This window comes from Stigmatopora argus, chromosome 20 (genome assembly GCF_051989625.1).
Source record: "Stigmatopora argus isolate UIUO_Sarg chromosome 20, RoL_Sarg_1.0, whole genome shotgun sequence".
NCBI classification, from domain to species: domain Eukaryota; kingdom Metazoa; phylum Chordata; class Actinopteri; order Syngnathiformes; family Syngnathidae; genus Stigmatopora; species Stigmatopora argus.
This window is the reverse complement of record NC_135406.1, coordinates 5,915,121-5,940,120: the sequence shown is the minus strand read 5'-3', so window position 1 is coordinate 5,940,120 and position 25,000 is coordinate 5,915,121. Positions and strand designations below refer to the sequence as shown.

Genomic DNA, 25,000 nt, shown 5'->3' with positions numbered 1-25,000 from the left:
AGGTTCCCTTCTGTCAAAATGTTGGAACATTAACTGCACCTGGAAAAGGTTTTTGAATGGTGTAGCTTTTTAAGTGGGCTGTTGAAGCGAATCTGTGGCCACAGACTGAGCAGGAAGACATTGTTGTCCAGTGTGGGTTAATAAGTGTTTTTTTAAGCTTCTCCTTTGGGAAAATGTTCGACCACAAACGGAGCAGGAAATTGTTTTTTCACCAGTGTGGGTTCTTATGTGGGTTTTTATCGTTCCCTTATCTGTAAATGTTTTACCACAAACTGAACACGTAAATGTTTTTTTCCCCAGCGTGGATACTTGTTTTTGGAAATCTTGCTTTTGAGAAAAGGCTTTACCGCAAACTGCACACGAGAATGGCTTTTAAACTGTGTGTGTTCTTGCATGACTAATTAAGCTTCCCTTCCGTGTGAATCTTTGACCACAAACTGAACACGAAAATGTTTTTTCACCAGTGTGGATTCTTGTGTGTATTTTTAAGCTTCCTTTCTCTGTAAATCTTTGACCACAAACTGAACACGAAAATGTATTTTCACCTGTGTGTTCTTGCATGAATTGTTAAGTTTCCCTTCTGTGTGAATGTTTGACCACAAACTGAACACGCAAATGGTTTTTCACCAGTGTGTGTTCTTGTGTGTATTTTTAAGTGATGCTGTAGAGAAAAGGCTTTACCGCAAACTGAACACGCAAATGGTTTTTCACCTGTGTGGGTTCTTGTGTGCATTTTTAAGCTTTGCTTGTGTGTAAATCTTTGACCACAAACTGAACACGAAAATGGTTTTTCACCAGTGTGGGTTCTTGTGTGTATTTTTAAGCTTCCTTTCTCTGTAAATCTTTTACCGCAAACTGAACACGAAAATGTATTTTCACCTGTGTGTGTTCTTGCATGAATTGCTAAGTTTCCCTTCTGTGTGAATGTTTGACCACAAACTGAACACGAAAACGGTTTTTCACCAGTGTGGGTTCTTGTGTGTATTTTTAAGCTTCTTTTCTCTTTAAAGCTTTTACCACAAACTGAACACGAAAATGGTTTGTCACCTGTGTGTGTTCTTGCATGACTAATTAAGTGATCCTTCCGTGTGAATGTTTGACCACAAAGTGAACACGAAAATGGTTTTTCACCAGTGTGGGTTCTTGTGTGTATTTTTAAGCTTCCTTTCTGTGTAAATCTTTTACCGCAAACTGAACACGAAAATGTATTTTCACCTGTGTGTGTTCTTGCATGAATTGTTAAGTATCCCTTCTGTGTGAATGTTTGACCACAAACTGAACACGCAAATGGTTTTTCACCAGTGTGTGTTCTTGTGTGTATTTTTAAGTGATGCTGTAGAGAAATTGCTTTACCACAAACTGCACACGAAAATGGTTTTTCACCAGTGTGGGTTCTTGTGTGTTTTTTTAAGCTTCCTTTCTCTTTAAATCTTTTACCACAAAGTGAACACGAAAATGGTTTTTCACCAGTGTGGGTTCTTGTGTGTATTTTTAAGCTTCCTTTCTCTTTAAATCTTTTACCACAAACTGTACACGAAAATGGTTTTTCACCAGTGTGGGTTCTTGTGTGCCTTTTTAAGTTTTGCTTGTGTGTAAATCTTTTACCACAAACTGAACACGAAAATGGTTTTTCACCAGTGTGGGTTCTTGTGTGCGTTTTTAAGTTTTGCTTGTGTGTAAATCTTTTACCACAAACTGAACACGAAAATGGTTTGTCACCTGTGTGTTCTTGCATGACTAATTAAGTTTTCCTTGTGTGTAAATGTTTTACCACAAATTGTACATAAGGGTGTCTCCCCGGTGTGGCTCCTCATATGTCTATTCAAAGTAGACTTTTTCCCAAAGGTTTTTCCACACTGAGAGCATTTCCAGAGTTTGCCGTCCTTAAGACATTCATTGTCATAAAGCAAGTCTTCGCTTTCTGATAACGGAGCAATTAAATTGTCTGCTTGCCCTTCAGCTGATCTGCCGTTCGGAGTCTCCGCCCCTCTGCCGGCCACGCCCACATCATCTTCACTCTTGAAAGGCTCACCAGTTGACACGGTGACATCTTCTTTCTCCTTTTTGATTTGCTGTTGAGGGAACTCTGGCTCCTCCTCTTTAATTTGGGATAATGTTAAGGTGTGTGCAGGCTCCGCCCCTCTGCTGGTCACGCCCAGATCCTCTTCTCTCTTCAGGAATTCACCAAGTGACCAGGTGACATCATCTTCTTCCTTGATTGGAAGTCGCTCGTCTCTCATTTGTTGTTGAGAGAACTCTGGCTCCTCCCCTTTGATTTGGGGGAGCTCGAGTTCCTTTTTAAGGCCAGCAGACTTTTTCCCATCAGGACCAAGATATTCTCTGAAACCTGCAAAGACACAAAAATAAATGATATGTTTCATAATCTGTCTATCTAACGAGAAGTCCTTTAGGTTAGACTGGGAATGTAAAGTCTTATACTTATACCGGCGGTGGTTAGACTGGGAATGTAAAGTCTTATACTTATATCGGCGGTGGTTAGGCTCGTAACATGACATTAACTTGAAATTTAACTGAAATCAACTCAAATGACTATACACACCCACACATATTCGACCACATGGAACCATCTCAATAAGCTTGTATCTCCAATTTGTCTCATATCTCAAGGAAAAAAAATGCTCGCAATTTAGCTCGTTTCTCAAATTTCCCGTAAATTGGGACACTCGTATGTCAAGGTATTCCTGTAATATGCTGGCTGCCACAGCAAATGTTCTATTAATAAGGAATAATCAAAGCACTTGCGGGTGACCCACATTGTAATCAACAGTTTGAGGAAAACAGAGTTCACCTTCAAAATTAAAGTACAATTAAGAGCACACCTACACATTTCAATGTTTAAAAATGTTTTGTTTTATTAAACCCAAAGGATTCTTTAATCTCATCTCATGGCCTATGTCCGATTATTATTATTATTTTCTGAACCGCTTTATCCTCATCAGAGTCGGGGGTGGGGGGGGGGGGGTGCTGGAGCCTATCCCAGCTGACTTTGGGCCAGAGGCAGGGGGGCACCCTGAATTGTTGGCCAGCCAATCGCAGGGCACAACAAGACAGACAACCATTCACACTCACACTCATACCTAGGAGCAATTTAGTGTCCAATCAGCCTACCATGTCTTTAGAATGTGGGAGGAAGCCGGAGAAAACCCACACGCGTCAAAATAAAAAGGTAAAAAAATTGAAAATAAGCCTTTCTATAAATGGTCATTTTTAAAGAAACTAATGCTTTACTATACATGGTCTTTTTTATTATTAAAAAAAGCCTTACTATGCAAAGTCTATGCATGTCTATGGAGTGTGGGAGGAAACCGGAGTACCTGGAGGAAACCCACGCAGGCCTGGGGAGAACATGAAAACTCCACAAAGGTGGACTTGACCGGGATTTGAACCCAGGACCCCAGAGCTGTGAGGCCGACGCGCTAACCACTCGCTCCTCTGGGCCGCTTTTCACATTTTTAAGAACTTAAAATAAAATAAAAATCTTCAGTGTTGAGTCCTAGTAGCAAGCGGAAGACATGGGAGTTGCTTCCGCTTGAAAAATAATTTAAAAATTAAAAAACATTTTCCCCATAAAAAATCCGCGATGTAGTGAAATGCTGAGGGATTACTGTACTTGAATTTGCAATTGCATTGCACAGATATAGCACTTCTACAAGTAGCATTAAGCCTTAATGGTTTAGGAAATATATAGATATAAAAATGGACCCACCTTCTAGTCTGTGAAGGACAACTTTTGCATGCATTATTTTGCAAAATGTCGAGTTTTCCTCGTGGAACGTTGCTGCTCTTTTCCCACACGTAAATTCTGATGGAGACGCCATTGATAGCTGCTAGCTAGGCTAAGCTAAGGTAGGCCGCAAAGCTTCAAAGTTCTTCGACGACGTGAGAGACTTGTTCCTTTGATATATCCTAACAGGCTGAGCTAAAGTAGGCCGCAAAGCTTCAACGAGGTCTTGAAAATGATTTTGGCTGATATTTAAGGTCATAAAGTAGCTTATGCTAGACACGACGGGGACCCATAGGTTAAGTCTGGTGGCGAAAACTGCGCATGCGCGGTGGTAGCGTCACTTCCTTCGATTTATAAATGTAAGAGAGTCGGAAATAGGAAATAATTATTCTTCAAACGTTCTGACACGTGATTTGTGCAAAAAAAAATTGCACAGGTTTTCATTAAATTAAACATAAATCACTTGAAGATTGCGTCTCAAAAGGAGGCGTCGCAAAACGCGCATGCGCAGAAAAAACGTCCTTGATAATGGAGCTGTTGCTGTTTCGCCGATTGGCATCACGGGAGAAGTAGTTCTTCAATGAAACGGTTTGAACTCGCAGGAATCAGTCTCTTATTTAGGTACCGCTCTCTCGTGGTCAGGAGAAAATTTGTTTAATTTTAATTTCAGTATTCGTGGACATTGTACACAATAATTAAGACACTGTCAATCCCAAGTTATCAAAGAAGCGCATTTTAAGAAATCATATTAGAAAATTAGCAATTTCTCAAAGCTATTTTAAACCCAAAAGGAAAAGTTTGTTTCGCCACCAAAACTTAACCTATGGGTCCCCGACGTGTCTAGCATAAGCTACTTTATGACCTTAAATATCAGCCATATATATATATATATATATATATATATATATATATATATATATATATATATATATATATATATATATATATATATATATGTGTGTGTGTGTGTGTTTGTGTATATATACTATATATATATGTGTGTGTGTGTGTGTGTGTGTGTGTGTGTGTGCGTGTGCGCACACACACACACACACACACACACACACACACACACACACACACGCACACAAACACACATTTATATTGCGCATGCGCAGAATAAATCCTTCATGATACGATCAAAATAGTTCCACACTGGGAGAAATTCAGAATTATCAATAATTACGTAAAAGTCCATCCAACAGACCCACGACACTTTATAAAGTTTATTTCCTTATACTAAACACTTTGGCCAAACGATACATTTTCTGTATCAGTCACGTGGTTATTTTCGGCACAGTGCTGACGCACCAGTGTCGCTCGTTCATCACTATTTATCAGCAAAACCTGCTTTAGCTTAGCCCAGCTAGCATCTTTCAAAGAAACAAGTCGTCGAATAGCTTGTTTATACTTTAGCTTAACTTAGCTAGCAGCTATCAAAGGAACAAGTCGCCGAAGAGATTGTTTATGCTGTAGTTTAGCTAGCAGCTATCAAAGGAACAAGTCGACGAAGAACTCGTTGTAGGTTTCCTGGCTAATTTAGCTTAGCCTAGCTAGCAGCTATCAAAGCCGCCGCCATCATCAGAATTCACGTGTGGAAATGTCGGCAAGAACACAACGGCCAAAGCTCCAGGAGGAACTTTTTGAGGTCAAACAGGAGCATTCAACTCACGAGCAATTGACAGTTTGCAACATAACGCACGAGAAAGTTGTTCTTCATAGACTAGAAGGTGGGTTCACGTTTTATTTCCATATAGTCCCTTAAAGGTATTCTATTGACATGACACTATAGTAGCGTACGTACATTTTCATGAATTTGCACTAGCACCATTCGAAGAAAGACGTAATAAATTATATTTCTATTTAAATTAACCACTCTAGGAGGGAAAGAATGAGTCTCAACGCGTGTTAATACTTAACAACGGCATTAAACAGTAGCTTTCCTATTATTGTATCCTTATCACAAACAAACAATGTATTTTTCAAATTACGCAAAGCGCGAGCGCCCCCCAGAGGCGTTCAAGAGTCATTCCTGCTACTCGCCCTCCATTTTTGGCTACATGCTTGAGTGACATAACACTTATTTGCATGCTGTAAATCGAAAATTCAAATACTAGAGATATAGATGCACTAAACAACAACGAGAGCAGCGTTCAAACAACGGTGTCAAAGTTGCGGCCCGAGGGCCAAATCTGGCCCACTGCCACTCGTTGGTGCTGCCTGCGAAATTCTTTTCCTTTTTTTAAACTATAAGAACTGACTTTGGGTTCATTTTGGAGTAGTTCTTTTCGCTTATATTTATCCAAACGGATTTGATCTGTATGTAAATAGACCTGGCAGTCGGTAAATGAAGTCAAATGTGAATTGTTTTTTTTAAATTTTATTGTAATGTTGAACAAACAGATAATACTCAATATTCTTATTTAAAATCATTAGGATGAAAAAAAATGTTGATGGCTTGAAACTTATCGTTGTGATTGTCCATTGCTTTCACCTGTGGTCACCTCCCCCTGTGTCACCCACCAGAGAGAGAGGAGAGAGATATTAAATCGGATTTAAAGAACTGGATGAAAAGCCTTAAATATTTTTTTATAGATCTAAAACAATGTTTATTTGATCTTTTTTTCTTAGTAAGGGAAGATGTCTTAATCATTTGTTGAAAATATTTCTGTATAGTTATTTTTACATTTTACAAAATACTTATTGAACTAAAACACAAAAAGAAAAAAAATGGAGGGAAAAATTGCAAATATTCATTAAAAATGGGAAAATCAAGACATAATTTACATGTAGTGGTTGGTCCAGATTGAATGAATAATGTTAATAAAAGAAAAAACAAACTTTTCCTTTTGGGTTTAAGACACCTTTGAGAAATTGCTAATTTTCTGATATAATTTCTTAAAATGTGCTTCTTCGATAACTTGTGATTGACAGTGTCTTAATTATTGTGTACAATGTCCACGAATACTGAAATTAAAATTAAACAAAATTTCTCCAGACCACAAGAGAGCGGTACCTAAATAAGAGACTGATTCCTGCGAGGCCAAACCGTTTCAATGAAGAACTACTTCTCCCGTGATGCCAATCGGCGAAACAGAACAGCACCATTATCAAGGACGTTTTTCTGCGCATGCGCGTTTTGCGACGCCTCCTTTTGAGACGCGATCTTCAAGTGATTTATGTTTAATTTAATTTTCAATTAAATTCAAACCTGCGCAAACATTTATTGCTCAAACCACATGTCAGAACATTTGAAGAATAATTATTTCCTATGTCCAACTCTCTTACATTTATAAACTTAATGCATCGAAGGAAGTGACGCTGCCACCACGCATGCGCAGTTTTCGCCACCAAACTTAACCTATGGGTCCCAGTCGTGTCTAGCTTAAGCTACTTTATGACCTTAAATATCAGCCAAAATCATTTTCAAGACCTCGTTGAAGCTTTGTGCGCTACTTTAGCTCAGCCTGTTAGCATATATCAAAGGAACAACTCTTCAAGTCGTCGAAGAACTTTGAAGCTTTGCGCCCTCTTTAACTTAGCCTAGCTAGCAGCTATCAATGGCGTCTCCTTCAGATTTTACGTGTGGGAAAAGACCAGCAAAGTTCCACGAGGAAAACTCGACATTTTGCAAAATAATGCATGCAAAAGTTGTCCTTCACAGACTACAAGGTGGGTCAATTTTTATATCTATATATTTCCTAAACCATTAAGGCTTAATGGTAATTGTAGAAGTGCTATTTTTGTGCGCTGCAATCCCTCAGCATTTCACTACATCGCAGATTTTTTAATGCAAAAATGTTTTTTATTTTGTAAATTATTTTTCAAGCGGGAGCAACTCCCATGTCTTCCGCTTGCTACTAGGACTCAGCACTGAATATTTTTATTTTATTTTAAGTTCTTAAAAATGTGAAAAAGCAGCCCAGAGGAACGAGTGGTTAGCGCGTCGGCCTCACAGCTCTGGGGTCCTCGGTTCAAATCCAGGTCAAGTCCACCTTTGTGGAGTTTTCATGTTCTCCACAGGCCTGCGTGGGTTTCCTCCAGGTACTCCGGTTTCCTCCCACACTCCAAAGACATGCATAGACTTTGCATAGTAATGTTTTTTTAATAATAAAAAAGACCATGTAAAGTAAAGCATTAGTTTCTTTAAAAATGACCATTTATGGAAAGGCTTTTTTTTAAAAAAAAATTACCTTTCAATTTTGACGTGTGTGGGCTTTCTCCGGGTACTCCGGCTTTCTCCCACATTCTAAAGACATGGTAGGCTGATTGGACACTCTAAATTGCTCCTAGGTGTGAGTGTGAATGGTTGTCTGTCTTGTTGTGCCCTGCGAATGGCTGGCCAACAATTCAGGGTGCCCCCCCGCCTCTGGCCCAAAGTCAGCTGGGATAGGCTCCAGCACCCCCCACGACTCTGATGAGGATAAAGCGGTTCAGAAAATGAGATGAGATTAAAGAATCCTTTGGGTTTAATAAAACAAAACATTTTTAAACATTGAAATGTGTAGGTGTGCTCTTAATTGTACTTTAATTTTGAAGGTGAACTCTGTTTTCCTCAAACTGTTGATTACAATGCGGGTCACCCGCAAGTGCTATAATTATTGCTTGTTAATTAAACATTTGCTGTGGCAGCCTGCATATTACAGGAATACCTTGACATACCAGTGTCCCAATTTACGAGAAATTTGAGAAACGAGCTAATTTCCGAGCATTTTTTTTCCTTGAGAAATGAAACAAATTGGAGATACGAGCTTATTTAGATGGTGGTCAAATATGTGTGGGTGTGTAGTCATTTGAGTTGATTTCAGTTAAATTTGAAGTTAATGTCATGTTACGAGCCTAACCACCGCCGATATAAGTATAAGACTTTACATTCCCAGTCTAACCTAAAGGACTTCTCTTTGGATAGACAGATTATGAAACATATCATTTATTTTCGTGTCTTTGCAGGTTTCAGAGAATATCTTGGTCCTGATGGGAAAGAGTCTGTTGGGCTTAAAAAGGAACTTGAGCTCCCCCAAATTAAAGAGGAGGGGCCAGAGTTCCCTCAACAACAAATGAGAGGTGAGCGACTTCCAATCAAGAAGGAAGATGTCACCTGGTCACTTGGTGAATTCCTGAAGAGAGAAGAGGATCTGGGCGTGACCAGCAGAGGGGCGGAGCCTGCACACACCTTAACATTAACCCAAATTAAAGAGGAGGAGCCAGAGTTCCCTCAACAGCAAATCAAAAAGGAGGAAGAAGATGTCACCGTGTCAACTGGTGAGCCTTTCAAGAGTGAAGATGATCTGGGCGTGGCCGGCAGAGGGGCGGAGACTCCGAACGGCAGCTCAGCAGAAGGGCAAGCAGACAATTTAATTGCTCCGTTATCAGATACCGAAGACTTGCTTTATGACAATGAAGGTCTTAAGGACGGCAAACTCTGGAAATGCTCTCAGTGTGGAAAAACCTTTGGGAAAAAGTCTACTTTGAAAACACATATGAGGAGCCACACTGGGGAGAAACCCTTATGTACAGTTTGTGGTAAAACATTTACACACAAGAGAAACTTAAATATTCATGCAAGAACACACACAGGTGACAAACCATTTTCGTGTTCAGTTTGTGGTAAACGATTTAAAGAGAAGAAAATCTTAAAAAGGCACACAAGAACCCACACTGGTGAAAAACCATTTTCGTGTTCAGTTTGTGGTCAAAGATTCACACAGACGGGAAGCTTAAATAGTCATGCAAGAACACACACAGGTGACAAACCATTTTCATGTTCAGTTTGTGGTAAAAGATTTACAGAGAAGGGACACTTAAAAACGCACACAAGAACCCACACTGGTGAAAAACCATTTTCGTGTTCAGTTTGTGGTCAAAGATTCACACAGAAGGGAGACTTAATTAGTCATGCAAGAACACACACAGGTGACAAACCATTTTCATGTTCAGTTTGTGGTAAAAGATTTACAGAGAAGGGACACTTAAAAAAGCACACAAGAACCCACACTGGTGAAAAACCATTTTCGTGTTCAGTTTGTGGTCAAAGATTCACACAGACGGGAAGCTTAAATAGTCATGCAAGAACACACACAGGTGACAAACCATTTTCATGTTCAGTTTGTGGTAAAAGATTTACAGAGAAGGGACACTTAAAAAGGCACACAAGAACCCACACTGGTGAAAAACCATTTTCGTGTTCAGTTTGTGGTCAAAGATTCACACAGACGGGAAGCTTAAATAGTCATGCAAGAACACACACAGGTGAAAATACATTTTCGTGTTCAGTTTGTGGTAAAAGATTTACACACAAGCAAAACTTTAAAACGCACACAAGAACCCACACTGGTGAAAAACCATTTTCGTGTTCAGTTTGTGGTAAAAAATTTACAAACAAGAGAAACTTAACTCTTCATGCAAGAACACACACAGGTTAAAAGCCAGTCTCGTGTTCAGTTTGTGGTAAAACATTTGCAGATAAGGGAACGATAAAAACCCACATAAAAACCCACACTGGTGAAAAAACAATTTCCTGCTCAGTTTGTGGTCGAACATTTTCCCAAAGGAGAAGCTTAAAAGAACACTTATTAACCCACACTGGAGAACAATGTCTTCCTGCTCAATTAAAAAGCTACACAATTGGAAAAACCTGAAAAGAAGACTTAACAACCCGCAGTTGCGAAAAGCCCTTTCTTTGCTCAATTTGTGGTTCAACACATTGGTTAAAAATACTTAATAATACATAATACTAAGTTTGTTGCCAAGGATTTATTCATAAGACTTAAAAGACACAAATGTGTGTGTGTATGTATGTTATCTATTAATTGGCAAAAATGATGAGAATTCCTCGTGTCATTTTTGAATCATGTTGATAAAATTAGTCTGCTGTGAATTTGTCTCTGTTTGAAAAAGAGAAAACCAAGTCAAATGTTTTATTTCATTTAATCTTCAAAAATTTCTATTAGCTTTGTAAACTACATTATTTTCCTTTTTTAAACTATAAGAACTGACTTTGGGTTCATTTTGGAGTAGTTTTCCATTTTATGTTTATCCAAACTGATTTGATCTGTATGTAAATAGACCTGGCAGTCGGTAAATGAAGTCAAATGTGAATTGTTTTTTTTAAATTTTATTGTAATGTTGAACAAACAGATAATACTCAATATTCTTATTTATAATCATTAGGATGAAAAAAAATGTTGATGGCTTGAAACTTATCGTTGTGATTGTACATTGCTTTCACCTGTGGTCGCCTCCCATGTGTGTCACCCACCTGTTTTCCATGTCTCGTCAACCCATGCCTTACTGCGTCCTGCGGCTTTTTGTCCATTTAAATTTTTTGGGGTGTAATTTTTTATTTCGGGCTCAGGTTTTCAGTTTGCTTTTTGTGTTTTTAATTAAAACTCTTTATGTATACCGTAATGATTGTATTGACTCACTACTAGTGATGGGTTTGTGAGCATCACTTGTCGTTTACATACAGTAACCCACTGCTTCGCAGAATACTGACACCTGGTGGACGTTAAAACCCACTGCAGGAAACTATACAAAAAGCCCAAGGGTGCATTAACGTCAACTCGATTTCATGTGGGCCGGACTATTTTTATATATATATATATATATATATATATATATATATATATATATATATATATATATATATATGCATATATATATATATGCATATATATATATGCATATATATATATATATATATATATATATATATATATATATGCATATATATATATATGCATATATATGTGTGTATATATATATATATATATATATATATATATATATATATATATATATATATATATATATATATATATATATATATATATGCATATATATATATATATATATATATGCATATATATATATGCATATATATATATGCATATATATGTGTGTATATATATATATATATATATATATATATATATATATATATATATATATGCATATATATATATGCATATATATGTGTGTATATATATATATACATGCATATATATGTGTGTATATATATATATAGTGATACGTTGTTGTTTCTTCAATCCAACTTTTACTGTTATGACTAAAAATCTCCCCTGCCTCAAGCTATGTGCTAAGGCATCAATAATCGAATACCGATACTCTTTAACATGCCACACTTGCTATTTGGATCAAGGGATCAACAATCGAACACCGATAAACACATCCAATCCAAACTCCTTGTACCTCCCCAACATGCAATCGTTAATAAATCACACACCGTTTCATTAGACGCATATATATTATATATGGATGAACATCGAAACGCAATAGCGCTGGCTACCGGAAGCAGCCTATTTCAGGGTTCCGGTGCGCAGTGACTGCTGGGAAATATAGTTCTTGAACGCTACACCCACACGCTAAAAACACGTTTTAAAAAGGCAACGGAAGCAAAACTGAGTTCGGTTGTACTTTATTTAGACGTTTTACAACTCACTCACGTCATCACCCACAAATCCTTCAAAGTCCTCATTTTCTGTGTCCGAATTAAACAATTGCCCAAACGAGCCTTCCAAAAACCAGGGTCCCCTCTCTTCGTTCTCAGAGTCACCGTCATTTCCATGTGGCTCCTTAGAAATGATGCCGGCTTTGGCAAAAGCTTGAACAATAATAATAATAATAATAATAATCGGACTATTACAACCGTGCAAGCAGACACGTTCGCCCTGTTAGACGTACAGTTTTAGCACCTATCCATAATTCCCTAACTCAGTCTGATCCCGTCTAACAACTTGTGCGTGTTCAGCATCGAAGGAAGAGACCAGGGTTTGCACGTTACTCCACAGATGATTTATTCCTGATATTGATCTTTACAGAGCTCCGGGTCCCTTTCCCAAATATAAAACCAGCTGAGCGTCGCCGTGCTTCAGTGGAGGATGAAAGAGACTAAAGTCCAAACCCGCGTTTGCCCAATTATAGTATTACAAAGATGAATATTCATTCGCTGAGTTTAATGATATGTGGACTGTCCCACGACGTTCTGCAGGGGTGTCCTCTCCTAGAATCTGCTTGTCCGTGATTCCACGTCTGGCCTGGCGTTTCTCCGTACGGGAGTGTGGCGGAATGGCCTCCGAGCCTTTGGAAAGGGCTTCAAGGGGAACATCTTGGGAGAGGGTTTTGTGCTAGGTGGTGTCTTTGTTGTCGGACGTGATCAACAGGGCATTTTGCTGGAACATCGGGAGGCGGAGTTTGGAGATCACGTCAACATTGAAGATGTGATGCAAGCTGTCAGGAAAATAGGGCAGGAGCTTCAGACCATGAAAGATGTTACGTCCACACCAGGTGACGACCTGATAAAGGAGCCACACGTCCGACCGTCTTTCCTCTTGGGTGCACAGTGAAACAAGGTAAGCAGATTCCTTTTCAAATTCTGCACATTGACAACGCTAAATTATAAGAGGAAGGAGGAGCGGAATGGCTTAAAAGTGTAAGTGTGTACATTAGTAGGGTATAAAATCTGGGATTTACCTACTACAATAATGTGGAACTACTCGTGGTTCGATACGGTTTAAAATCTGGGATTTACGTATCAGTGTAGAAGCGGTGTGTGTGAAAACCAAAATTGTTCTGCGTAAAAAAGGGGTTGGGACACAGAATTATTATGGAATATTCTATATGTGTTGTAAGCATTTTTTAATAAGTAGTAAGGCTATAAACAGTCATGGGAACATGGACATTTTTCCTCCACATCATCGTCTCCTCAAGGCCAAAGCTCGAGGACACATTGTTTCGGACACTTCTCCGGCAGGACCCAATGAGACTGTTATGACGAGACTCCAGCAGCAGATTTGAAAATACGGCTTTGTTTACATTATAATACTACTTTGTTTACCTTATAATGAAAATATTATGCAATTCCTCACACCATTGTTTTGGGTGTTCGGAAAGAATGTCGCGATTAAATACAATGATTCAGTTACTGCAATTCAGAATGCTTTGTGGACTGAGACGACGTCACAAGGCAACTCCTTGCAAGTTTTAAGCAGCTATGTTGAAATATGTTTTTCCTTTTTTAATTAAATATTACTAATAATGATTTAAAAGGTTTGAATCATTATTCCAACATTTGGTCCTTCGAGGAGCCGGGGTCAACACACCGATAAGGAATCCAGACGCTGCAGTTCAATATCTGGAGTGACCGTGCACGGCGAGAATCCCTTTTCCAGGCTGGATTATTTCTCAGCAGCGCCTGAATTCTAATCGGATGACGACTATCCTCTGGGTAAGCATCTATCGACATTTCTGCCGAGTCCGCGTGTGATGGCTGCATATTGTTGACGGGTTCCAAATGCGCGAAGGGCATCACACGCGATGGCCTTATTTTGAGAAGTAAGGCTCGCGTCCTGGGGATGGCGATTTTAAAACCCTGAGGATACTAGTCACTAGCAGGTAGACACGGTGGGGTCTATAAAATGTGGTGGTTGACGTTGGTTGTGTGTGCGTAGTTGTTAAAGCCTAAGGAGAAACAGAAAAAAAGGTACTACGGGGATACACACAAATCCACTCCAAAATTGGGTGGTGCAAACAGTAAAACGGCTATTGACGACGATCCAAAGATGCGTCTGCCGTGTAAAGATTGGATTGTTGAAAATCAAAGCGCTACAAGGGTTAAACACCTAAATTTATGGATAAACAAATATGGGTTTGCTGGCCAGCTTAATATGCATAAGATATTGATACTGCAGGATAAAATACGTGCTAAGCATGGGGGAAACCTTAACAGAATGGAGCATGAGGGATATAATGATACCTATTATTGGTTTATGATGGCAAGGAAATGGAGTAATGGATGGGTTAAATCAGTTGATAACGGTGGGACTGGAAACACAGAGGCTGTGTTATTCCACAGAAAAGAGGACGATGAGACTGGCCCGGTGGGGAAGAAGTGTGTTGTTGTTAAAAAGGAGGAGATATTGCCGAGGCCCCCTCCGACAAATATGAACGACCGGCTGACCAGGTCGGGAGGGCCCGTGGAGGAATGGTCAAAGAGATGGGGAGAAACGCTATCTCCCCAGCCTGGGGCGCCGCCAATGAGTGATGTGTTTATTGAACAATATCCCATGATCGAAGTTGCTAATCCTAATGTGGGCAAGGAGCAGGCTCCTACTATCCTGGTTCACAGGACTTGGACGCAGGACGACGCGAAAAAGGCCATAAAAGGCATCACGTCGCATAAGGTTGATGTGGGGGAGTTTGTCTTGCAAAAGGAGGACATTAGATGATCTTATCACCTGAATGGGGTGGAAACGCAGCAAATTTGGATGTTTGCGTTAAAAGGTGATTGGCATGCTGTTAGAGGTGATTGGAATCCAAAAGCTGATGGTGGCCCGTTGTGTCATGACGGTCGTGATTTGAATTTGAGAGTGCATGAACTGATTGATCGAGTTACGGGGAAGTTTAAAACAAAAGCTAATTATACCGTGATTAGCAGAGCTAAGCAGAGGGATGGTGAGCCTTTTGCAGAATATCAAATCAGGATGACGGCTTGTTTTAAGGCCAACAGCGGCATCGCTGAAGATCACGCGGTGGGCAGCCTTTATCAGGAGCAGCTAAAAAATGTGTTGCATGCTCATTCGAATTATACGCTAAGGGAATGGATTTGAAAAACACTGGGTAGATAGGCCTATGGGCACGCTTGAACAATACGTAAATCAGGCGGTCCATGCTGAAGAGGTTTTAAAAAAGAAAGGGAGAAGAAAGGGGGGGCACCCTGTAACGAGGAAGGGATTTTTTACCAAAATAAGGGGTGGGAGCGTAAAACTTTTAACAGAGATAATGGGAAAAATATGCAGGGAAGGTCAACAGAAATCGAGGTAACAGAGAGAGAGTCTGTTGGATCTGTGGGAAAATAGGTCATATATCACGCGATTGCCCATATAACAGGGCCTCTAGAAGTGAAGCCCAATCAGCATGACTAGTCGGGGGGCCTGCTCGGAACGAGATAAGCAATGTATTTGAGCAGGGGGAAGTGGAACTAAATTTAGCGGAGATATTGGCACTCGATACAATTAAACCTGAAATCACACTGTTCGTGAATGGGATGCGATTAAAATTTTTGTGTGATACTGGGGCTTGTAAAACTGCGATTAAAGTGGATATTCCAGGGGCTAGACTACAAAACGGAGGGTTTTTGTGACAACAGCAGGTGGGCAAGTTGCCGCCGTTTCGGAGACGTTTCCGGTTTGGATAAGGGACCCGGAGGGGGAGTCGTGTAAAATGTCTGTGCTGGTGGTGCATGAGTGTCCTGTCAATTTACTGGGGAGGGATGGCCTATTACAATTGGGCTTGAATTTGGTCCCCTCCGCTAGTGGTAATATGGTGGTTAAAAGGCAAAAAGAAATCCAAAATGGCCAATTGAATGTGTTGCAGGGGGGCCAACCTGCGTTTTTTTACTATACGCTAGAGGTGTCAGATAACGCGCCGACGGGGGTGGGGAGCACCCTGTTATCTACAGCTGCAGATTTGATTGAGACGCGGGAGAGTGTTGATAATGTTGACTCCCTCCATGTGCTGATGTGGTACAAGAGGTCTGAAGGGCCTGATGAAATCTATGAGAACAGATTAGCACAGGTCATGCTGGCTGAAATTAGATTGGAATACCTGTAAACGGATGGTATTTCAACAGTTGTGGGGGGGTTGAGTTGTCTTTGGGATATAGAAACCTTTTTCTTGAATGGGCAACTCCACACATTGTCTTATGCAAACCGTACAATCAGAGAAAAGAGGTGCTGCGTGACTTTATACAAACGGCCCACGGGGCAACCGATTGGAGTGTATTAGACACAGGGCTTGAGTATAGCGAAATTACGGAGACATACAGAAAAGCGGTGTTTCAAACTATGGGCGTACGGGTGGGGATTTACCTCCAATGACTAGCACGATCAACAACGGGGATATACCTATTATCAGAAGAGGAAGAGGAGCTGTTAGCAACAGTCCCTCCCGAGATATGGTCCAAAGGACCTTCTGATGTAGGACTAGTGAAGGGGGTGATACCGGTAATAATTAGACCAAAATCTGAACTCAGGCCCTGTGTCCAACAATATCCGTTAAAACCTGATGCTTTAGAAGGAATAAAACCTGTAATTGAGGATTTGTTAAAAGCGGGGGTTATTATTGATTGTGAGGATTCACCGTGCAACTCTCCAATTTTTCCAGTGAAAAAGGCGGCCCCTTCTGGGGGATGGAGAATGGTTCAAGATTTACAAGCGGTAAACTCTGCAGTAATTCAGCGCGCACCTTTTGTGCCAGACCCGCACACGCTTTTGAATAATTTGGATCCGGATGCGGCATTTTTTACAGTAATCGACATAAGCAACGCTTTTTTCTCCATCCCATTAGATCGGGATAGTCAATTTTGGTTTGCCTTCACGTTTGGAAGGAAAAAATATACTTTTACGAGACTGCCACAAGGATACTGTGAAAGCCCCATGATATATTCACAGGTTATGAGTAGCAGTGTAGCTAGGTTCCAACCGCAGGGGGAAGCCAAATTATTGTGTATGTGGATGATGTACTAGTAGCTTCATCTAGTTTAGAGGCCTGTAAAGTAGTCACTGTAGCCTTGATAGGACACCTGGCGGCAGAAGGCCACAAAATAAGCAGAAACAAATTGCAGCTTTGTAAAGAACAGGTAAAATATTTAGGATATAATCTGGTTAAAGGTGGAAAGAAAATTATAGATGACAGAAAGAAGGTGGTCTTAGACGCACCTAAACCACTGACTAAAAAACAAATAGTCATTTTTAGGTCTCACTAATTACTGTAGGGCGTGGATTCCAAATTACGCAGAGATTGTATCTCCCCTTGCTAAAATGATGAATGATGGTTTAAAAATGTCCTCGGCTCGAAATTGGACAGCAGAGGCTGAGACGGCATTTTGTACGTTAAAGCAGATGCTAGTAACTAGTGGTACTTTAGCGTTACCTAATTATAACAAGCCTTTTGTGCAGATGGTGGACTGTAAAGGGGAGTTCATTACGTCTGTGCTGACTCAGGAATTCGGGGGGAAAATGAGGCCTGTTGCATACTTTTCGTCCAGATTAGATAAGGTGGCCTGCGCGCTTCCTCATTGTGTGCGGGCGGTTGTGGCAGCTTCTATGGCGGTGGAGAGCAGCGCGACAATAGTGCTTTTTCATTCTTTAACCCTTAGAGTTCCGCATGCAGTGGCGGCGTTATTGCTACAAACAAACATGAATTTTTTGTCTCCGGCGAGACATTTATCTTGCATAGCCATTCTGCTTTCACAACCACATCTCACGCTCGAGAGGTGTGTTAAAATTAATCCAGCTACTTTGTTGCCACTTTCTGGGGAGGGGGAGCAAAATGATTGTCAAGCGATAGCCGAAGAGGCTACGAAGTGTAGGAAGGATTTAAAAGATCAACCGCTGGACAGCGGTGAAGTCCTTTTTGTTGATGGTTCCGCTAGTAAGGATAAAATGGGAAAAACTCGGACGGGGTATGTGGTTGTGTTGGAATTATTTTATATAAGTTATCCTGATTCTGGTATGACTGTTGAAATGTTAGTTAATAGAATGAGAGTGTCTTGGGCCCCTGGGGAGTTTTCACCTTATTCATCAAAGAGGAACTACCCCAGGGGGTCTGTTTGTCTATTGTGTGAGGGTTGCAGGGTATCAGGAAAGATACTGTAAAGATGTTATCTTGAAGGGGCATATGGTCATGATCAAAGAACCTTTTGTAACTGGGAGAGAAATCTTCTCCTTGTTATCAGCTTGAAACTTCCTGTAACTTGGACACTCCCAAAACACAATAAGAGACTTGGCGAGGGAAGATTTTCTTCAGAGTGCTTTTGGAGGACTGTCACGAGGGACAGTCTCTGAACCTCTCATTTTTAAATAAAGTTTACTAAAATTCTCTGTGATTTCCTCCTTTTCAGATTGGTGATACAAATGTCTGGTGTTTAAACCCAACAGGTTGTGACCACGACTAAAGTCTTAAAAGCGGAACCATTGCCGTCCAATTACTCTGCGCAAGCGGCAGAGTTAATTGCATTGACGGAAGCATGCATCCTGATGAGCGACAAGGATGTTACAATTTATACAGATAGTCAATATGCATTTTCATCATGCCACGTTTTCGCTAGTTATTGGGCAAATAGGGGTATGATATCTTCTACGGGCAAAGCGGTGACACATGCTAAATTGTTGCAACGACTGATAACTGCGGTTCAGCTCCCAAAACATATTGCTGTTTGTAAATGTTTAGCACACACTTCAAAAAATGATCAGGTTTCCTTGGGGAATGCCTTTGCTGATGTGGCGGCAAAGGAGGCTGCAAGGAAAACCCTTTATTGGGATGATAGACTCGGTATATGACAAGAACATCTTAGATGATATTTTGGCAAAGATGTAGTTACAAAGCCCACAATCAGAATTCAAATTATGGATTGATAAAGGGGCAAAATTGCAAAATGGGGTTTATGCGAGCATTGAAGGCCAACCAATCTTACCAAAAAATTTGTTTAGATGGGCGGCCATTTTGAGTCATGGCAAAACGCATGTCTCAACGGCGGGAATGGTTGCTTTGGTGCAACGGCACTACAAAACATATGGATTTAATCTATATGCAAAATTTTTTTGCAGAGCATGTTTGACTTGTGCTCGGCATAACCCCCAAGGGGGGATACGGCCAAAACGTGGGCAATTCCCCAAAACTACATATCCATTTCAAAGGATACATATGGATTTTATTGAATTAAGTAAAAGTGAGGGGAAAAGATACTGCTTAGTGATTATCGATGCTTTGTCAAAATGGGTTGAAATTTTCCCAACAAAACATATAGATGCGTTAACGGTAGCCAAAGCATTATGTGAAGATATCATTCCACGATATGGAATCCCAGAAACAATTTGTAGTGATAATGGCACCCATTTTGTTAACAAAATAATTGATGGAATTGGCAGTAGGTTCCATATCTCGTTGCGAAATCATTGCGCCTACCACCCACAATCGGCGGGCCTTGTCGAAAGGATGAATGGAACTATAAAAAAATAGACTAAGAAAATGTATGGAAGAAACAAAGAGACAATGGACAAAATGTATTGATTTGGTAAAATTATATATTAACATCACGAGTTCAAGTGGGTTAACCCCATATGAAGTCCTGTTTGGTAGACCATACAAATTGCCATTATTCACTACACAATGGGAATTGGATGACGAGGCAAATTTAGCTGACTACATGAGAAAATCTTTAGAAAAACGCACCGAACTTAAGTTACCAGAGGGAGATGGTTCTTCTCAACAGGAAACGGACAGAGCGAAGGTGGTTCCTGGAGACTGGGTGCTGATACGCAGTATAAAAAAGAAACATTGGAGTGACGCAAAGTGCAAGGGGCCATACCAAGTGTTGCTGACCACACCAAAAGCCATCAAGATAGCTGAGAGGGGAACCTGGATCCACCTTTCACACAGTAAGAAGGTTATCTCAATTGAAACGTTTCAAGAGGAAAACCCCATAAACAAAGATAAAAAGTCATGGTAAAAACAATTATTGCCCTTGGGGCAATATGATTAATGATTGTGACTCTATTCCTCTCCATAATAGGGCTGCTTTCTCCGGTTGGAGAGAAAGGTGGAGGCGGTTCAATTGAGAATACACATTCTTACGAAAGGGTAAAGCGGGCAACATTGAAATGGGAAATAACAAACACACGCATAACATTACCCACTACACCGAATTTCCAAACATGCATTCGAGATGACACCCTCAAACGATTAAGCACACAAACAATGTTTTGTCTCCCATACAATACAACTACAGAAATTTTCCTTTCTTGGAAAAAAATATTTTTCAGACTCGGCAACATCCCTGCTGCCATACAAGGGATCAGCCTATGGTAGAGGATATGTGTGTACCTAACGGTCCAAAACAGAAATTGGGGAAGCCTTGTTGCGGAAACTGGTAAAGATTGGCAAGCTTGCATGACATACACGTGCGCAAGAACCATCAGGCCTATGATAAAATTAACCCAGACGATGGGGGAATACAAATCAGTATTCAGACTGACAAATTAACTTGTGGAAAAAATCCTTGTCTGACGTTTTTCCTAAGTCCATGGGCAGGTGGAGAAGACCCTTTTTACAAATTCTACATTTGTGTCTCAACAACAATGACCAGGTCATTGGAGGCGGTAAGAAAATCGTCAGAGATGGAAACAACCGGATCCGCCATAGTAAAATTAAAATCTGAGATGACCAGAGACGATGAATTCGTTGCCGCAACAGGGATTTCCCAAATGGGAAATAATAGGTTATTGTTGATGGAAAATGCAGCTACTACTATAAATCAAACCTGCATAACATGTATGGGGCCCCGGCCTCTCTTAAGAGTAGTACGCGCGCAAATTACCCCTGATTGTGTAAAGGAGATAATGACAAAAGAAGATGTAAGCCCAAAATGTATGAAAAGGAATAATGTCTACCCAGTTACAAGAGCAGCAAAGGACAAGCCTAACTTTTCAACACATGTCGCTTTTAATCATTTTACCTGCTTAATCCTTACAGGGCACGGTCCAACACTGGGAGCGATAAATGTGATGTGGTGTGCCCACATCCTAAAACAGACTGCACCCCTGATACCACGTTCTGACCTATGGTGGTGGTGTGGTCAAAACAAATGATACGACTCCTGCCAAAATGCAGCAGGACTTTGTGCCTTGGTCTCACTGGTCTTACCAGTGTCTCTTTTTCCATCTACAGTAGAGGAGATACAATTGGCTGCACAGAAATCCGGTATGATGGCGGGCCCCTCGCGACGGCGTCGATCGGCATGGAGAGAGGGTGATCCGACATACATTGATGCGATTGGCATCCCCCGGGGCGTACCAGATGAGTCTAAGCTGCCTAATCAGATCGCAGCAGGTTGGAAGTCTATTTTTCTTTTAATTACTCCAAACAAAAATGTTGATCGGATGAATTACCTGCATTACAATGTCCAAAAACTTGGAAATTATACTGAACAGGGATTTGTGGCAATAAAGGAACAGCTGGCAGCCACTAGTCTAATGGCATTCCAGGATCGCATAGCAGTTGATATGCTGCTCGCGGAGCAAGGGGGCGTGTGTGCAATGTTCGGAGATGAGTGTTGCACTTACATACCGAACAACACGTCACCCGGGGGGTCCCTCACCAGCGCGATTGATGGCCTGCAGACCCTCAACCGCAATATGAAGAAGCATTCTGGAGTCGGAGCATCCGCCTGGGAGAGCTGGTGGCATAAGTCCTTTGGAAAGTATAAGGATTTGGCCCAATCTGTTGCATTTTCCATAGCCCTTTTTGCTACGATTTTGACATTATGTGGGTGTTGTATTATTCCCTGCTTAAGATCTTTGATAAGCCGACTTATAACCACTGCGATTGCCCCTGCTTATATCCTCTGCTGATGAAATGTACTGAGAGGAGCAGTGAATTTCAGGAGCATGGTAATTCCGAGGATGAATTGGGCGAAAATGATTTTGTTTTCTGCTTTTCAGACCTGCCGAACGAGTAGAGCCTAAGCGGGTAAAATTAAAACAGCCAACGGAGATATCCCTCTCATCTCGGATTTGCCATAAAATGAATAACAAACATATAGTAAAAGGAGGGAAATGTTGGGTTTATTATGGAATGTTCTATATGTGTTGTAAGCATTTTCAATAAGTAATAAGGCTATAAACCAATTCATGGAACCATGGACATTTTTCCTCCACATCGTCTCCTCAAGGCCCCACAGCTCGAGGACACATTGTTTTCACACACGCTTTTCGGCAGAACACAACGGGACTGTTTTGACGGGACTCCAGCAGCAGATGGTGATAATCGCATTATTGTTTGAAAATACGGATGCTTTGTTTACATTATAATACTGCTTTGTTTACATTATAATACTGCTTGGTTTACTTTAGAATGCTTTGTTTACATTATAATACTGCTTGGTTTACTTTAGAATGCTTTGTTTACATTATAATACTGCTTGGTTTACTTTAGAATGCTTTGTTTACCTTATAATGAAAATATTATGCAATTCTTCACGCCGTTGTTTGGGTGCCTTGTTCAACTTTTTTGCTTACTTCGGCAATTCTCACACAGTTGTTTTTCTAACCATCTACGGTGTTATTGTACTGATTACATAAACATGTTTTTCGAGTGTCGCGATTAAATACAATGATTCAGTTACTACAATTTAGAATGCCTTGTGGACTAAGACGACGTCACAAGGTACCTCCTTGCAAGTGTAAGCAGTTATGTTGAAAGATGTTTTCCTATTTTAATTAAATATTACTAATAATGATTTAAAAGGTTTTAAACATTATTCCATCAAATACAAATACTAGTATTTGTATTTAATCATTAAACGCTGTTTTCAGCTGGATTTGCCGAATTTGAGAGCATTTTGAACCGTTTGGCGAATGGACGTATATGGACGTTTTTTTGCCTCCATCGCGACATTTTACAGAGGAATTCACTTCCCTGGGCTCGGTTCTAATGTCCAAAGAGCTCCAGTATTTGTATTTAATCATTAAACACTATTTTGGGCTGGATTTGACCGAATTTGAGAGCATTTTGAGCCGTTTGGCGAATGGACGTATAAAGACGTTTTTTTGCCTCCATCGCGACATTTTACCGAGGAATTCACTTCCCTGAGCTCGGTTCTAATGTCTAAAGAGCTCCAGTATTTGTATTTAATCATTAAATGCTGTTTTAAGATGGATTTGACCCGTTTGCTGTCATTTTACGTCTCGGTTCTGCTACATCTGCCCCCCCAAGAGTGCTTATTCCCGGGCTGCCATGCCCGCCCAAGAGTGCTTATTCCCGGGCTGCCATTGATGGTACACTAATAAATTGAGAGTGATGAGCGGCAAAGGGAAATGAATCATTGATTTTTTCTATAATTTGGACAACGCCAGCGGCGGGCTGGATTAAAAATCCAATCGGGGCGTATATGGCCCGCGGGCCGAGGTTGAAAAAATTGTACACACACGATCCGGGGGCGGGGCGAGCGCGCGAATCCCGTTTCAGCGAAACCTCCGTTCGGCCGAACGTTCATTCAGCCAAACGGCCGGAACGTTCGGCGGAACGTCCATTCGGCGACCTGCCTGTCTGTCAAACGTCCGTCGGCGAAACGTCTTTAGGCGAATCTTCCGAGTACCGATGATGTCGCTCACACTGGTACTCAGTGCGCTCAGGTTGTCTTTCTGCCCAGACCAACGAAAAATTAGAGGGAACATTGGGGGGGGTGCTGGAGCCTATCCCAGCTGACTTTGGGCCAGAGGCGGGGGGCACCCTGAATTGTATATATATATGTATATATATATATATATATACATATATATATATATATATACGTACACATATGTACGCACACATATGTACGCACACATATGTACGCACACATGTGTATGCACACATATGTACGCACACATATGTACGCACACATATGTACGCACACATATGTACGCACACATATGTACGCACACATATGTACGCACACATATGTACGCACACATGTACGCACACATGTACGCACACATATGTACGCACACATATGTACGCACGCATGTACGCACGCATGTACGCACGCATGTACGCACGCATGTACCCACCCATGTACGCACGCATGTACGCACGCACGCCGGTATGTATACATGTATGCATGTATACATGCATACATGTATACATGCATACATGTATACATGCATACATGTATACATGCATACATGTATACATGCATACATGCATACATGTATACATGCATACATGTATACATACATACATTCAATTTTTTTTTCAATTCAATTTATTTGGCCACAAAAAGCACCAGGCTAAGGGCCATGTAACAAGATACAAGAAATGTGCACAAACGCGGTGTAGTCACTGGTTCACGGCCAAAAAGTCATCCAGAGCCCGCTTGAACTGGGCGACCGTCGGCTTCTCGACCACACCTTGCGGAAGCCGGTTCCAAGGACCGGCGATGCGCACTGAAAAAGCAGCCTTCCGCCGATGTATACATACATGTATACATACATACATGTATACATACATACATGTATACATACATACATGTATACATACATACATGTATACATACATACATGTATACATACATACATGTATACATACATACATGTATACATACATACATGTATACATACATACATGTATACATACATACATGTATACATACATACATGTATACATACATACATGTATACATACATACATGTATACATA

At 40.6% G+C, this 25,000-nt stretch overlaps 2 protein-coding genes across 7 annotated transcripts in view; one reads left to right on the top strand and one right to left on the bottom strand.

Moving 5' to 3' along the window:
• Positions 1 to 4,051, bottom strand: part of LOC144065927 (uncharacterized) — a 4,815-nt gene extending 764 nt beyond the window's left edge. The window contains exons 1-2 of the mRNA XM_077589172.1: positions 3,728 to 4,051; positions 1 to 2,347 (exon numbers count right to left, since the gene is read on the bottom strand). The exon at positions 1 to 2,347 is cut by the window's left edge and continues 764 nt beyond it. Of these exons, the coding sequence (XP_077445298.1) occupies positions 542 to 1,735 (1,194 nt within the window). The 5' untranslated portion in view covers positions 1,736 to 2,347; positions 3,728 to 4,051 and the 3' untranslated portion in view covers positions 1 to 541. The remainder of the gene's footprint in view (positions 2,348 to 3,727) is intronic.
• An 874-nt stretch (positions 4,052 to 4,925) lies between these two features.
• On the top strand, positions 4,926 to 23,669 carry LOC144065910 (uncharacterized). 6 transcript variants are annotated; one of them, XR_013297350.1, is made up of 5 exons: positions 5,338 to 5,475; positions 12,928 to 13,116; positions 13,475 to 13,991; positions 20,037 to 20,202; positions 21,296 to 23,667. XR_013297350.1 is itself a non-coding variant. In XM_077589146.1 (2 exons), the coding sequence occupies exons 1-2, from the start codon at positions 5,346 to 5,348 to the stop codon at positions 10,165 to 10,167; spliced, it is 1,602 nt and encodes a 533-aa protein (XP_077445272.1). In that variant the 5' UTR covers positions 4,926 to 5,345; the 3' UTR covers positions 10,168 to 11,152. The 6 variants fall into 6 exon arrangements, 2 of the variants coding, with proteins under 2 accessions (XP_077445272.1, XP_077445273.1); XR_013297353.1 differs by lacking the exons at positions 13,475 to 13,991; positions 20,037 to 20,202 and having other exon boundaries at positions 21,491 to 23,662; XR_013297351.1 differs by lacking the exons at positions 12,928 to 13,116; positions 13,475 to 13,991 and having other exon boundaries at positions 5,360 to 5,475; positions 21,296 to 23,662.
• The last annotated feature ends 1,331 nt before the right edge of the window (positions 23,670 to 25,000 follow it).

Coding starts and splice junctions, on each gene's coding strand:
- LOC144065910 (XM_077589146.1), top strand. CDS start 5,346: ATGTCGGCAAGAACACAACGGCCAAAGCTCCAGGAGGAACTTTTTGAG. Junction 5,476..8,695: donor TGTTCTTCATAGACTAGAAG/GTGGGTTCACGT, acceptor GTGTCTTTGCAG/GTTTCAGAGAATATCTTGGT.